The sequence below is a fragment of the Chenopodium album genome, chromosome 27 (genome assembly GCF_948465745.1).
Source record: "Chenopodium album chromosome 27, dcCheAlbu1.1, whole genome shotgun sequence".
NCBI classification, from domain to species: Eukaryota; Viridiplantae; Streptophyta; class Magnoliopsida; order Caryophyllales; family Amaranthaceae; genus Chenopodium; species Chenopodium album.
This window is the reverse complement of record NC_137860.1, coordinates 18,040,410-18,056,530: the sequence shown is the minus strand read 5'-3', so window position 1 is coordinate 18,056,530 and position 16,121 is coordinate 18,040,410. Positions and strand designations below refer to the sequence as shown.

The following is a 16,121-nucleotide window of genomic DNA, read 5'->3' as shown; positions in this document are numbered from 1 at the left end:
TGTCATGCTCTAATTGGCTCATTGAGCGGTGAGCTTGCGAATAGCTGTCGAGGTGGCATTGGTCCACATATAGGGGGTATTTTTACCCCAAACAGCATTTGTTCTTTTAGGTGGCCTTCAGATTTATTTAGATACATTTGTTCCCTTCTTGCCACCCATGTTGTTGCTTGTGCCCTTTTATTGTTTTTAGCCACATTACAAGTCATGTTTTCCCCATTGGTTACTAGTCCCAAGCTTGGCTTGGGGGAGCTATTAGTGAGTGAGGTGAGGGAGTTGGTAGTGTGCACATTACTTGCACAATATGGGTGGGTTTTGAGAAGTAATTTGTTCTTGATCATATTTTTTGTTTTGATGAGTTTAAAAGTGCATATATTTGAGAAAAATAAAAAGTGTGATGAAAAAAAAGAAAAAAAAAAAAAAAAGAAGTTCAAAAAAAAAAGAGTGAGAAAATTGAAAAAAAAAAAAAAAAAAAAAAAAAAAAGTGAACTTCTAAGAAAAAAAAAAAAGAGAAAAAAAAAGAGCAAAAAGAAAAAAAAAATGTTTGATGTTCAAATTATCTAAGTGAAGGTTGATCAAAAGAAAAGAAAGGAAAAAAAAGTTGAGTTTCAATGTACATATTTTAAGTTATGAGTTCAAAGTTTGTTATTCACTCTTGTTCCATATTATCATATATTTATGAGTGAAATTGTGAGTGTTGGGATCGTTTATATTGTTTGGAGTATATTTGGTGGATTGTTGTTGGAGTTGGTTATGTTGGAGATGTGTATGATCATTATTTTTGATCATGGGTTTATTAGGATATGGCTCCCTTTTAGCATAGCTTTTCTCTCACATATTCCCAAATTTATCCTACCCTTTCACCCTAGCCTTACATTACAAGCTTTAAAGATCTTTCGATCTTGTGCATAGAGTTGTGTAAATGTGAAAGTGTTGCTTATCAATGCAAGTTATGACTTGACATATTCCGAGTCGACTATTAGGATGGGTGTATGTCTTTTTAAACACACGAGTGTTGTGAGTTTGGGAGGGCATTGTTCACATTAAAGGGGTTGGGATGGAGAGCGATCGAGTACATCTTTTACTCGCCACATAAATGAGAGTTGAGTGTGTGAGCACTAGTCTTGAATTGTATATGCTCTTGTGGTTTGCTCTATTTGACAATTGTTGGGGAGGAAGGGTGATTAGATGAATAAGATTGGTTGATGTTGAAGCATGTTCACTTGATTTACCTTGAATCGTTTGTGCTTGATTTTTATATTGGGGTGAGGCATGTTTAATATATTAATTGAGGAGCTCTTTGCTTAGGGACAAGCAAAGGTTTGGCTTGGGGGAGTTTGATGTGTTCATTTTATATAGAGGTTTACCCCCGTCCCTTGGTCCTAATTAGTAGTGTTTTTGGCTCCTTCGAGCCACTTTTATTACTAATTTGTGTTTTGTAGTTTTGCTTGAGTTTTGTAGGAATTTGCGTACTTGGAGCATTTTCCCGGATTTTCGAGAAGCATCTACAAGCGTTGGAAGACCGCGACCACTTTTGATAGCCCAAGACCCATTGGAGGTAGCAAATCGGTGACTAAGGGCTCAGTTTTCGAGATGCAAGGCATATGGGCCAAGTTTGGAGGCCCAAGGAGGGACACTCGGGGCCCAATTGGTTTTGGGCGCCCAAAGAAGTCACGCCCGGCCACCCGAGCTCCGCCCGAAGGCGCGCCCGGCCGGGCGGGGCGAGCAGCGAAGAAACAAAGCTCGCGCCCGGAGCACGCACCCAGCCGGGCGCGAGAAGACCTTAGGAGAAGAAAAAGGTGGGCCCGGTCGGCGGCCCCTTGCCCGACCGGGCGCGTGTAATTTTAAGAGGAATTAAAATCTGATTAGTTTGTTTTAGCGTATAATTCTTGCTTAATATTAATGTAATTTTATTAGGCAAGATTGGACACTTATTTTCACTTCTCTACACTCTAGTTTTATTTTCTTCTCTCTCTACTTAGACTTTCTCTCTCTAGACTTTATTTTTCTCTTGTTCCTAAACTCCATTGTAATTCCGCCGTCTTGGTGCGATTTTCTCTTTTATTAATCTCAGTATTTTTATTCATTCAATTCCTTATGTCTCGTTTATTTACTATGTTTTATTTAGCTTTAATCATGTCTGAGTAGTTCTCTTTCTAGGGTTTATGGGGATCTAATAAATAATATGAAGGGGTAATTTTATGATTATTGATTGTTGATGCTTGATTTGATTTCCTGTTGATTGTTTAAATGCTACGCAATTAGATTTGGCTAGGTTTAATTGAATGAGTTTAGCAATATTGATTCGAGATTCGAGAGATGAGAATTGATGTTTAGGCTTAGTTTCAATAGGCAGATTAATTTATAAATGGTTAGGTCAAGATTCGAGAGATGAGATTTAATATCGGTAAATTAACTCTGTGATTGTAATACGTATCGAAAGCCCTTTATGATCTGATTAATTAATGCATTGATTATTGATTATTATGTTTTACCCTGGAATATTGTTTATTAGTGAACCTATGCCCTAGGCTTTATTATTATTGATTTCTTCCCTAATTACTCTCCTTACTCATAATCTTCGTAGTATAGTTTATAGTCACAAACATATTGGTTACCTTAATAATTTAGATTATAATAATTAATTAGGAGTAGAAAGACTTGTTTCCCTGTGGATTCGACCCTACTTCCCTATCTGCATAAGCTAGTGGACTTAGGTAATTACTTTTGATTAGGTGATACGACTAGCCTGTCAGTATTAAATCGGGTCGGTTTGAAATCGGTTTAAGTGTCTCGCGGGTCGGTTTCAGTTCGGTTTAAATAGTTATCGGTTCGATTCGGTTTCGGTTTATTCTTAAGTGGTTTTAATTCAGTTTGGGTTGTAAACATTTCGGGTAGGAAACGATTCGGTGCAGACGGGTTGCGGTTTGTTAACGGTTCAGTGTAAACGGTTTTTATCCCGGTTCAAATAGTTTCGGGTTTGAAACAGTTTGGCTCTTTTCGGTTCAGTTTATAACTAGTTCGGTTCTTTTTCGGTTCAGTTTATAACTGGTTCGGTTCTTTTTCGTTTAGTTTATAACTAGTTCATTTCTTTTTCGGTTTAGTTTATAACCAGTTCTGTTCTTTTTTCGGTTCAATTTATAATAATGCTCGATCGGTAGTAAACATGTGTGCATAATTAAATTTCATTTAAAACACCTTTTAACTTGATTTTAATATTCTCATTATAGTAAGTAGTTTGTAGCCGATTCGTTTATAAGCGATCCGGTTCATAAACGATTCGGTTTGCAAGCGGTTTGGTTTATAAACGGGTTGCGGGTTGTTAACGGTTCGGTGTAAACGGTTTTTATCCCGGTTTAAACGGTTTCGGGTTGAAAGCGGTCTCGGATTAGAAATAGTTCGGTTCTTTTTCGGTTCGGTTTGATTTCAATTCGGTTTAAAACTGGTTTGGTTCATTAACGGGTTCGATTCTTATATGGTGTAACGTTATTCGGTTCGGTTTCGGGTTCATCCACATACGGTTCGGGTCGGTTTTCGGTTTCAAACAAACGGATTTTAATCGGTTCGGTTCTCATTTGGTTCGGTTTGTTTCGGGCAGTTAAACGGTTTCGGTTTGAAATTTGACAGCACTAGATACTTTAATGTTAGATTAAAAAATTCTTCTTTTCTTATTTTATGTGAGTTATACCATACTTCGTATGAGACTATCATATAAAAATGGAGGGAGTATCACTTTAGGTAATATTTTAAATACTTATCCAATGCCCCCGAGACGTCCGTTAGCAAGATTTTTTTTTTCTTTCTTGTGGAAAACTTACAAATTTATTTATTTTTCCCTGGTTTTACATCCTTGATTACATTTTTTTTAATCTGTATGATATTTGTTTTAGGAAATAGAATTCTCCTCGAAGTGTAAGGGTAGTTTCGGTATCAAGATGTCCAAGGCTCAATGTCCAAACGTAATCAAGCTGCGTCTTGGAAGGGTGTCTAAGAGCTATGCCTAAAAAAAAGAAATAAGCTGCCTGATGGGTTGACATGGGAACAAGGCGAACACCCCTCCGACGCTCAAGTTAGTAAATGTAATTTCTAGAGAGGATGTAAGATTAGAAAAAATTACCAATCATTAATCATGGTATGTTATTTATAGATGTATTTTTATGTAATAAAGATATACCTTTTTTGATAGTTTGGATAAAGCTGCATAGCTAATGATGATAAGTTAGATCATGAAGGTGTATTTTCGTCATTTTGAATATAATAGGCTTGAACATTGAATAACCCAAACAATATTAATTAATTTGTATTCTTCAATTCCTTGATCATTACAATCTTCAATTCAATATGAAAAAAATTAAGAAATTGATAATTTAAAATCATAATCATTAAAAAATTTAACAAAGTTTCACTTTATAATTTACGCTTTCATATTTACACAAAAATAATACTCCGTAATTATTTATGTAAAAGTAGCAAAGTTTGACCTTGTAAATAAATAAATATAAATGGAATAACTCTAGGGCTCCAAGTCTCCAAGCCCCTGGTTTAGCTCGCTCCACAAGGTCCTGCTGATAAAGACGACAAGTTCTCATAAAGATAGAAGTAAATTTTGTCATATATCCTTCATTGAATTTAAAAAAAAAAAAAAAAAAAAAAAAAAAAAAAAAAAAAAAAAAAAAAAACATATTCTTTTATCTTCTAATAACTTTCTAATTCTATGGTTGTTAATACAAAGACTAGAATATTTTCAGCTTCAGAAGAAATTTTCTCAAGATCCCACACAATGAGATATGCAGATCCCCTATAGCGCAAAAATAGGAGCAGCTAACAGGATGTTCATACAGAAAAACAACAAATGCAGAATTTAATGCCCCTTGTCGAAGGCAATCATTCTCCTCCAAGAGCCAAAATCATATCCCTCTCATGCAGAACCGACGCTTGCTTTCACTGTACCTCCGATGCCAATTTTGTCCATGGCTTTTTTAGCCTTCTTCACTTCAATCAAAATCTGATCCAACCCAAAATAGATTCAGGATCATTGGAAAATAGGTGGCCCTGCATATGCACGACAATAAATCGAATTGTGACAACCAATGAAAATTGAGTAAATCAAAAGGCAAGGTTACAGGTAAAGCAGAGCATGTTAGACTGGAGGGTGTAATAAGTGATGACAATTGGACAAACAATATACGTAGGAGCATTCTGCAGCAAACAGAGTACGAGAATTGGAAAAGGGGCAAGCATCGAGACAAACAAGAAATTCAACAAATACGAACCCAAAAAAGTAAATTGATTTATTTTAATTTTAAAAAAAAGTTAACTCAAGTAACAACCCATAAAACTTGTTTGGGAATGCAGATCCTGCTCGATTCCTTATTCAGGTTCTTTCATGAGTGCATCAAGTCCCTAACCATACTATTGTTACACCAAGATGTTGTGGAATAAAAGACCAACCTCTTCGACAGATAATTAACTAAAAATTTCAAGTACCTGACTTTGAATAGGCTCCGCAAATGCATTCATAGGATTATTGTGCCTTGTATAAGCAAGCTGATCACCTAGTGGCTGTATAAGGACACTGTATAATCTTTCATCTTGGAACATAACAACTATTCAATGTATTCATATAACCAAGCTAAATGACAAGTTTGATTTCAGAAGAATCATGCTATTTTATTATGATATTATAGCATAAAATAGGGTAATCAGACTTTCAGATGATGCAAAGGCGCAAAGCTGAACAAACTTCTCTTATTTAAATTCAAGTAAAATTTAGCCTTCAGGGATTAAAAAAAGAGAGACAAAAAGAGTAAACCTAACGAGAATCTAAAACACAAAATTGAATTAAGAAATCCAATACCCCAACATAATAAAGAGAAACAGCTAACAAGTTATTTCAGATGATTGAGGACATAACCAAAGTAGCGCAAATCAGAAAGAACTTAACCAAAGGAGCAGTACCAATCAGAAAGCCTTAACTATAACCCAATGAGAAGATATTAACCAAAGCCATGCTGATCAGAACGACTGATACAGTTAGGCTCAAATCAAATTTGAGAGAGAGTGTTCAGCGCAAAATGTTCAACCAAAAACATTGGAGACTCTTAAGTTACTCAATAAAAACAGAAATTGTTGGATGTAAAAGATCTAAAGCCGGGTTAGAGTCCATGCAGAAGTAAAATACTGAAACATTCAATTAGATGCCACCTTACCCACTGCAGTAGATACACAGATATTTATAGTCTTCTGAACAAAAATATTCTTAATATTTATATACTAATGCATCTGTTATAAGTGTTTGTTGTAGATATTGCTGCCAGGTCTAGTTGGTTACCACAAGAGACTGTGTCCTCATTTATCTAGTAGGTTCAAAACTATATTTTGTTGTCAAGACTAGTATAATATACATAGCCTGTACCTTGTAACATTAAGCTAATCATGGGAGCAGCCAAAAGCTACCTTTGCATGATATCAGCTCTTTTCTAAGAGAAGTATGGTAGGAGACCTCTTCTCTAATTGAGCTCGGCTGGTATGGTTGTGTCCCTATCAATTTTGGGCCTTGGGTCCATGTTTCATGAGCAATCAGCCCATATGCTCAGTTGGGCTATTGTTGTCAGCATGAGTTCGGCGGTCTCTGTAAATAGGTAAGTCAGTGGTGTTATGGTGATGACATTTCTGAGTATTACAGCAAAGATTAGGGTAATGTTCTTTGAATTGGGCGGAATAATGGTGTTGGGAAAAGTGTGTTTCTTTTTTGTTATGCCAGAAAGTAAAAGAAAAGCTTGGAGGATACAGGTTAACAGTTTGGGGATAAGAAAATTAGTGATGAAGGAAGAGAATCAGTGAGACTGGAAAAGAAAATATAGTAAATAGTTGATGTTATATTCAAATGATCCACGTCCCATATACTTAGAATACATCGATTTTTTTTTTAATGTAACTTAAAACCAATAACAATAGCAATATGGCTGGCATGCTATAGCAAAAAGGGGCATGCACTGAGACAAAGCAAGAGAGTAGAAGAGAGACTATGAAACCAGAAAATCAACAGATATAAACACACACAAAAAAATTATTTATTTTTTAATTTACTTTTTTATAAATTATTAATTAAATTAGGAAGAACAAAAAATTAGTATCTGACCAATCGAGCTAAACCTATATTAATTGTAAATCTAATTTGATAAATTCGGTCTCATAAACCTTTGATTTTCTACAAAATTCGAGCTAATCCCAAATCATTTAGACCCCTAGTTTGAAAGATCTAGACACTTATCGGGACATTAGTCAAAAAATCACCTTTTAAAATATTCTTTAAAATTCCGTAAGAAGCCACCTTTTTTTTATTATTATTTTAATTTTTTTTTTTTTATTTTATTTTTTTTTTTTTTTTTTTTTTTTTTTTTTTTTGTGAATTAGCACCTTATGCCGAATTCTGAAATTTCTTTTCTGGTGTTGACCACTCACGTGCCATGCACATGACCACTAAAAACACCCTTTTCAACTGCATCACCACCCGACCCACAAATGTCGGCCCACCGAACCTCTCCAAAATCCACCCAACTCCCTTAACAGTTTAACACCCAAACACCTCTGAAACCAATTACACACCGCAGAAAACCCCCTAACTCCCTTTAAACCACTTAACCACCACCATAACCACCCACCTACCTCAAAAAATCACTCCAATAAAAAAACCCTAACCCCCAAAACAACATCAAGAAAACCACGTGATCTACATCGAAATCAAGTTCACCCAAAACAACTTGGAAAACTTGAAAACTAACACTTACCCTAAAAACAACCTCAATCAACAGAAAACCCACCAAACAATTAGAATTAAAATAGTTAGAAATAAAAATAAATAAACAAATAAATAAATAAACAGCAATAAAAATAAAAAAGGAGAAGAGAAAGACAGGGATACTGAGAGGGGCAGTGGCAATGGAGGTGGGACTTGGGAGAAAGAGAAATAGTGGTGGTGGAGAGGAAAGAAGAGGTGGTAGTCCAGCCAAGGAACTAGAAAAAAATAAGGGTTGAGCGAAGTTAATGTCAAAAATAGTGAGTCAAAGGGTGAAACCCGAGCCTATCTAGGCAAAGGTGGTCTTCTGACTTCATACAAAAATAAATAAATAAGTAAATTTTGAAGGTGGTTTTTGACAGAAACCCAATTTTAAAAGGTGGTTTTTGACTGATTTATCTAATTTATTAAACCCAAAAACCTAATCGTTTGGCATCATTGTGGTTTTATGTTTTTTGGTTTTTTGTTTTTCAAAGTCATATGATATATGTCTCATAATGGATTAAAAATTAGATAAACTTCTTAAATTCATGATAATATTGAAAACTGACAATAAAAAAGTGGAAACACCTTTTTCTTATTTCTTGTTTTTGGTTTTTAGTTTTCAAAAAAACAAGAAATAAAAAATAAAAATCAATAGCCAATCATTTACAAACCATTCTAGAGTCGAGCTCCATTTGAACCAAGGAGGGTCGAGGCTTAAGTTTGAAGCTTTAGAGAGAAGCTCGAGTCTAATTCACATCATAAACACCCTTGCCACCACAATTTTACTCAATAAGATACACTTAGGCTCTTTTTGTTTTGGTGGAAATTTTTCGAGTAGAAAGTTATTGTTTTCATTCATTTCTCCATTTTCTTTTGCTTGTTTTGTTAATTCACATCATAAACACCCTTGCCACCAAAATTTCACTCAACAAGATTATACACTTAGGCTCTATTTGTTTTAATGGAAATATTAGACTAGAAAATGATTATTTTCATTCATTTCTCCATTTTCTTTTGCTTGTCTTGTTGAAGGGGGAAATCGGTTTGTCATAGGTGAAAAGTTACTTATTATAGAAGGAAAACTAATAACCTTTTGTAAAGAATGCATGTGGCGTATGCCACATTTTCCACGTTACTCCTCACTTCTCTATTTCTCTTCTTTATCCTTCCCCTCCCTTTTACTTTCATATTTCTTTTTTCCCATAAGTATTCCTATAATAAAAAAAAACAAAGGAAAACTCTTTTCACAATAATGTTTTCCATTAAAATTGTTTGTTAATGATTTTCCATGAAAAATATTTTCAATCAAACAATCAAAGCCTTAGATTAGTTTTAAAAAACAAGTCGAGGTCAAAGCTTCCTTACACAAACAAAATTAATGCTTTAACAGCCTACTAAGCAAATAAAACTTCTTTATGTATAGCTTATCACAAACATATATTACACCAATTTGAAATCAACTCAATATTTCCCAAAAGTAGCAAATAAGTTGGCCACGTTACAAGGCAATCCATCTCTAATTTGTTTCACACAACATAAAATATCTAAATTACTCCATAGTAGTTATGTTACACATGTATAGAACTACAAACTCTCAATATTTAATATTATCTCAGTGCATTTAAAAATTTAATCTGTTTCGGATATGAAAATTATATATACAAGTATTTGGCATACCGGTGTTTCAAGGTGAGTTACCAATTTACCTCCAGCATAACACACATATTGTCAAACAGAATCCAACACTTCAACAGTTCTATAGCACAAAGAGCACACATGCAAACACAACAGCAACAATATCAAGCTCTCTGATGCATGACATATACAAAAGACCACAAATCACAGTATGACATTTTGTACAAAGGAAAAAGGAGATGTAGATCTGACAACAAAATAAGTATCCAAGTTACAAACCTCATCGCATTCCGAATATCTCTTGAGGTGGATCATACACAGAATGCTCAGGAAAAAGTTCCTCAAAATCCTTCTTAACTTTGTTTCTCAAAAGTGGATGTGGCAAAAGCCCTTTCATTAAAATCCTAAATGGCAGTTCTGCTGGAAGTTCTGGAGCCTGCAGCATGTCCTCGTAGATGTTCATAGCATCTGCAGGGGAACCATCTCTTAAGAAGCCTCTGATGACTTCGGTATATGTTTGAGAATCAGGAAACAACTTCTCTTTTTTCATGTCTTCCCAAAGTGTCGTCACATCATCCATTCTTTTAGATCTCGCCATTGCAATAATCAAGTCCTTATAAAGATATGTATCAGCATGATACCAGTCCTGCTTTTGAATCACTCTAAACACCTGGTTCAAGAAGATAACCGTTAAGATAGCTATTGGGGAGAAAAATTTCTTTTCAAAAGTTTTCAATGGCCATTTGTATACATGATTGAGTAGGTCACATAGAATAAAATAAACACTGCTAGTTGTATGGAAAGAGCAAACTTCCTAGAAGAGAGTAGTCATTTCCCTACATAGATGGGGCGTTTGTAGGAATGGGAATTTTGACAATAGAGACTGGGATATGGAATGGGATTTGTTGTTGGGAATTCATTAAGGAAAGAAAAAAGGAATCAATGCCTTGTAAGAGGTAAATGCAACTAATTTTAATAAAAGAGGGCATATAGCCATTTCCCAAGCTTTATTCCCAAACCCAAGAAACTAATATGGGAGGGGAGTTTTAAACTCCCACATACCTACCACTAACAGAGGGACACAGATTTGAAGAGCATCCAATTGCATCTGCAAATCTTTGTAACATTTATTTGGACTAAGCTTAAAGCAATAAATTAGCATATACCTGTCAGTGTCTTAAATATGATACTTGAAAAACTTCACTTTCTAAATATTAGAATTTAGAAATGAAAAGTTCACAAAATGGGAAAAAATAAATTCCCTCATAAATCACTAGATCTAAGTGTCTTGTAAAAGCGCAAAACTACTCACAAATAAAGCATTGAAATTAACAAAAGTTCAACTCAAAAAAAGTTTGGCACTTTGGCCCATACAAAAAACTATATGAGTTATTTTTTCTTTTTTTTTTTTTGGGAATAATAGTACTTCAAATTTCAAATAAATATATTCAGGATCTCAAAGAAAGTCAATGATTGTTCATTGAGCTTTGATAAAATTATGCAAAGGAGGAACATCCATTTAAACTTTAAAATCATTTCTTGTTCACTCTTCATAATGTGGTAAAGAAACATTCGAAGAAAAGATTCACACTAAAGTCGTCATTATTCATAGCCAAAAGAATGGTAGGATTGAAAAACTGGGGTCAGGGAAGTCAAGATACTTCTCGAAGTTGCTACAAGAATTTGACAGACAAAGAATGGCTGACTTTATCAGAATGATCATCCGTGCTTCTCAAAGTTAAATAAATTTCAAAAGCTGGAAACAGACCCTAGCAAATAGTAATTCTACCAACCAGTTTTCTAACTCAAGTCACCACATTTGACTTTCAGCTAAACCCACCTGAAATGTTCTACAGGCTCCTTGTGTAAAAGTCACCATTATACTAGCTTCAATTCTTAATACAATCAGCAAGTTGACTCTATTATTAACTCATCACAACTATACTGAACAATACACTAAAAAACTAGCGAAACACATGAAAATGAGAATGAAATCACACCAACACCAATACAGATAAGCTAGCACATACTACTTAAAGAAGACCCATTAAGAGGCAGATTAATAAAAAACACCACTTAACTTTTACAGAGAAGACAACCCCATCGGAGCTAAATTGGAGAGTAAGCCTCTGCAAACAGGCTCTTGAGTGGGGTATAATCGTCCTCTAGGAGTTAAAACAGCTTGCTTGCCGGCAACCCTAGAGGCTGGGGTGGATGCCGGCATGCTGTCATTGCCTGAAGGAGATGGGTTTATTGGTTTGGGGTAGTTGGGGGATGTGAAAAAAGTTATTGTAATTATTAATGGAATGAGTATTAGTGACAATAATCTTCTGGATTGTGCAATCTTTTATTCCCTCTGTTTTTTAGTACTTTTTCCGTTTTATCAATAATTGCAACAAGTTGACTTGTAATCATAGGATAAAAATGTGGTATCGGTCGCGATCGCGGTATTGGGAATTGATGTGTTTGTCGCGGGCTAGGTTGCGGGTGTACGGGCAGAATTTTGTTTTAAATTTATTAAAGGATTTTTTGACTTTTACCACCAAAAAAACTCACGAAATTGTTTTTTACCACCATGTATTTTTAAAGATTTATTTTACCACCAAATAAAACTCAAAAAATTGTTTTCTACCAACTACCGTTAAGAAAACCGTTAAATCTAACGGTGTTAAAAAAAAAAATTCTTCGATTATCGTTCGCAAAACATGTTTTACATAGGTTTTGGGGGGCATTTTGGTCCTTGGGTCCAATTTGAGGTCAAAAATGACAAAAAATGATCAAAAATGCCTTATTCTGCGTGTTTCTCGCAATTCGCGGTATTTTTAAACACGCAAAACGAGACATTTCTGGTCATTTTTTATCCATTCTGACCTCAAATTGGATCCGTAGGGCCAAAATGCCCTCCTAAACCTATGAAAAACATGTTTTGCGCACGAAAATCAAAGAATTTAAAAAATTCCGTTAGATTTTTGACGACAGGTGGTAAAAAAACAATTTTTAATTTTTTTATTTGGTGGTAAAATAAAACTTTAAAAATACATGGAGGTAAAAAAAATAATCAAAATTTCATGATTTTTTTTTGTGGTAAAAGTCAAAATTTCCTTTCAATCAATCAATCAATCAATCAAAGCCTTAATCCCAAAAGTGGGGTCGGCTAACATGAACCAAATTTGATTATTCCGTGTAGTCATCAACATAAATCTTTCTTCCGTGTAGTCAAAATTTCCTTTATTAAACCAAAAAGTATATTTTATGATTTTATTTTATTTTATATTTAGATTTTATATTTTATGATTATTAATTAAATTTAAGGCTTTTTGGCCCAATTGACAGGCCTCCTAACCCTATAAAGTTCGAATTTCACTAAAAATATATCGAAGTACACACTATACAGTTGTACAATGCTAAATTAAAAGGTAAGAGGAGAGGTCTAGAAAAGTATTATGTGGTGTTGTTTAATTTATTTGAAGAAATCCTACCCCACTATCCCCACCTACCCAAAAGAAATCCTACTAGCTCACTCAGAACTAGTTTCTCTCTCCTCTTCCAAGAGTTTTATCGATTTTAATGGAGGTTTCTGATGTTTCTCCATTTTTTCCCTTTCTTTTCCTTAAAAAGCAAGTACTTGATTGGAAATTAACCAGTTGTGAGATAATATCGGTCAATGCGGGAGAAATTTAGTTTGTATCGGCTGAATCGGCCGAAAACTCGGCATTTAAAAAAACACCGCATCAAATCAGGAAATCTCGGATCGGTAGGCTCGAAATCCGGTACATACCAGCCGCACTTTTATTCTATGGTTCAGTATAGTTCAACTGGAGCAGTGTGAGGACAAATCAAGTTTGGCTTCCATTGTGTGTTATCTTCTAGAAAATTTGGAAGATGATTACAATGTTGAAGAATTATTTGAAAACACTTCTAGCCTGGATGAAGCTATCCCTTATGCGACATTTCTCCAAGAAGAGCAGAATTCTCTCTTCAAGAGGAATGTAATTGGCACTGTGTTTGTGAAGTATAACAAAGCAATCAAGTGCTTGTGTGTTAGTAACTACTATTTGTGATGATTTTCCAGTGCTTGTGAAAATAATCCATTGCTTACATATTTAGCCATAATATTACATTTGAAATTGGCAGCTTGTGTAATTAAACTAAATGACTGGGCAAAGCCATTGCCTATTGCTCTATGGTGTTGGGGATTGATAAGAGAAATGTGAAGACCCTGTAAAAAAGAGGAATAGTCTTATTGAAGTCTAGGATGTTTGATAGGGCTTACGAAAACTTGGATAAGGCAAGGCTATTGGAACCAAATAATAAAGTTATAGCCAGGGAGTTATCATCAGTGAAAAGAGCCCTATTAGAGTGAGCCAAAAGTTGGTTCCAGTGATCAAACTATAAGAAAGAACCCCATACCTTCAGAAGAGGGGAAGGAACTAAGCTCTAAGGCCCAAGACAAGGACTTTGCGGACAAAACCAAGGAAGGGAGCGAAACCTCGTCTCGAAGTGGTAATGAAGGGGATCTTCCCATAGAGGAGAGCATAGATATTGATAATGTGAAGGAGACAATATCACGTGCCTTGTCTCACAAAGGCCAACAAATTGGGAAGACTACCTTTGTCAAAACGAGAAAACCTTCCATGCGTATGAAAATCTTTCATACGATAAACTCTATCAAGATCATCTTCCAAATATAAGAGTAAGTTTAAAGATAAGTTAGTTGGTGCGGGTTTGTATTAAGGTTTGTATTGTGCAGGTATGAAGTGAAAGGATGATCCCCCTCCCCCACCACCCCCTCACTATCAATCCTCTCCTACCATCCTCGCAAAAAGTTTGTTAGTAATGTTTGTATTTGAGTACTTGTGTCTAACAACGTTATGTTCCTAGAATAGTGGTCTTTAAAGCTCAGAATATAACTATGTAAGCTAGACAAAGGACCTAAATATTATTCTGGTTTTGTTTTGTGGCTGTTAAAAAAAATACGCATTCCATTTATATAGGAATTTGCTTCCCAAGCAATGAACAAAGCCTAAAAGCCATACAACTTATAACCGAACGAAAAAAGTGACAAATGAATAATTTGGATAGCACTTTCATAGCTAGTCTTTAGCCTTAGATGTTTTTATATGATTAAAACAAAACACAAAACATAATTACAAATAATAATCTAAGCAAACCTTCAACAGGTCGCATCTCAATTAAAGGATGTCCCAAACTATACAGGCCACTACACAACTACACTAAGGCCCCGTTTGGTTTAATGTAAAATGTATTTATAGGAAACGATTTTTTCCCATTTTCCTTTGTTTGGTTTTTGAAGGGGTGGAAAACAATTTTTCCAATGGTGGAAAATTGCATCCTTGATGATGGAAACATTTTTCTTTACAAAACAAGGGAAACCATATTTTCCCCCTTACCTCCTTTTTACTTCCCTTTCATCCATTCTCACATTTCCACTCCTAATTATGAATTTTCTTGAACTTTTCTTGTATGCAACCAAACAAAAGATAACTAATAAGCCAATTGTACTTTTCCTTGAAAATATATTTTCATGAAAGCTTATTTTTCATTTAATACGAAAATATGTTTTCATGAAAGCTTATTTTACATCAAACCAAATGGGCCTAAGTTAATATGAAAATTCCCAGCTCTAACCCTTATTAGAATTTGAAGCAATAATATCATACTAAGATGCTTGTAACCAAATTGCATCATGAGTAATTACGATTTTTAAACTCAACAACTTAAAAATGACCCACAACCAAATGGTAATAGCTTAAACGATTGCATAAGCTGTATAAAAGAATAAATGATTCAAGAATCATGCGAAATTAAAAACACAAACATCAGAATCATGCGCAAATAAACAATAAAGATGAAGAATTTATACATAAAATTGAATTCGTAATCGTAAGACAAACCTTGAGGGCCAAAGAAACCTCATCTTGTCGCTGAAGTTCAGAAAGAACAGCAATCATATCCATCTTCAGAAGCCTCAACACATGATTTTTGACAAATTTATCAAGCTTCTCTTCATCATCCTTAAACCTCTTCAAACCCAGAATTACAAAAAGAGCCTCTTTTCCAATCAACTTCTTACCCCTCCAAAGAGGACCTCTTGGTCTACCATCGTGGTATTCTCTCTCCAAAATCAAGGAAAACCCATTTGTTGGTTTTGCTATATCATTCGAACCCAAGCTCGATAAATTAGGGTTTAACAGCGAGGTTAAAGGCGGATTAATGGGCAATGTTTTGTTCAATTGAGGAAGAATTAGAGGGGATAAAAATGGAATCTTTGCTCTAACAAGGATTCGAATCAACATTAGTCGGGAATGAAGGAAGACAGAGTTGATAGTGAAGGTGAAAGAGGAAGAGGTGGAGGTGGAGGTGGAGGTGGTGGTGGTGGTGGTGGTTAGTGAGACTGAGAAAAACACAAATCAAAGTTAGGACTTAGGGGGTGCCGCTTAAGCCCAGCAGAGTGCTGGACCAGCACAACTATTTTAACAATATTAAATTACAGTGTGGGTCCCTATCTTGTATTGGTTTGTAATTTGTACCTATAAATTTGTGTTCTTGTATGTATACAAGTGTGGCGCGAATTCCAAGACCGTTACAACCATTTCTCCCCGTTTCATTATGTAATTGAGCTAGATTTTAGTCATCAGAGACATAGATGATTTAGGATTTAGGGTTCTTCATTCTCCATCTTCTT

General features: G+C 34.9%; 1 protein-coding gene across 2 annotated transcripts; it reads right to left on the bottom strand.

The window, feature by feature from the left end:
• Nucleotides 1-4,255: 4,255 nt before the first annotated feature.
• On the bottom strand, nt 4,256-15,816 carry LOC145620941 (protein THYLAKOID ASSEMBLY 8-like, chloroplastic). 2 transcript variants are annotated; one of them, XM_081675681.1, is made up of 3 exons: nt 15,331-15,816; nt 9,695-10,085; nt 4,256-5,049 (listed from the first exon to the last, which is right to left on the bottom strand). In XM_081675681.1, the coding sequence occupies exons 1-2, from the start codon at nt 15,730-15,732 to the stop codon at nt 9,696-9,698; spliced, it is 792 nt and encodes a 263-aa protein (XP_081531807.1). In that variant the 5' UTR covers nt 15,733-15,816; the 3' UTR covers nt 4,256-5,049; nt 9,695. The 2 variants fall into 2 exon arrangements, with proteins under 2 accessions (XP_081531807.1, XP_081531808.1); XM_081675682.1 differs by having other exon boundaries at nt 4,256-5,002.
• Nucleotides 15,817-16,121: the final 305 nt, after the last annotated feature.

Bases quoted from the DNA above. Each gene is read 5' to 3' on its own strand.
- LOC145620941 (XM_081675681.1), bottom strand. From the start codon at position 15,732: ATGTTGATTCGAATCCTTGTTAGAGCAAAGATTCCATTTTTATCCCCT. The intron at 10,086-15,330 runs GTTTGTCTTACG...TTCTTGAACCAG, and splicing joins AGGTTTCTTTGGCCCTCAAG to GTGTTTAGAGTGATTCAAAA.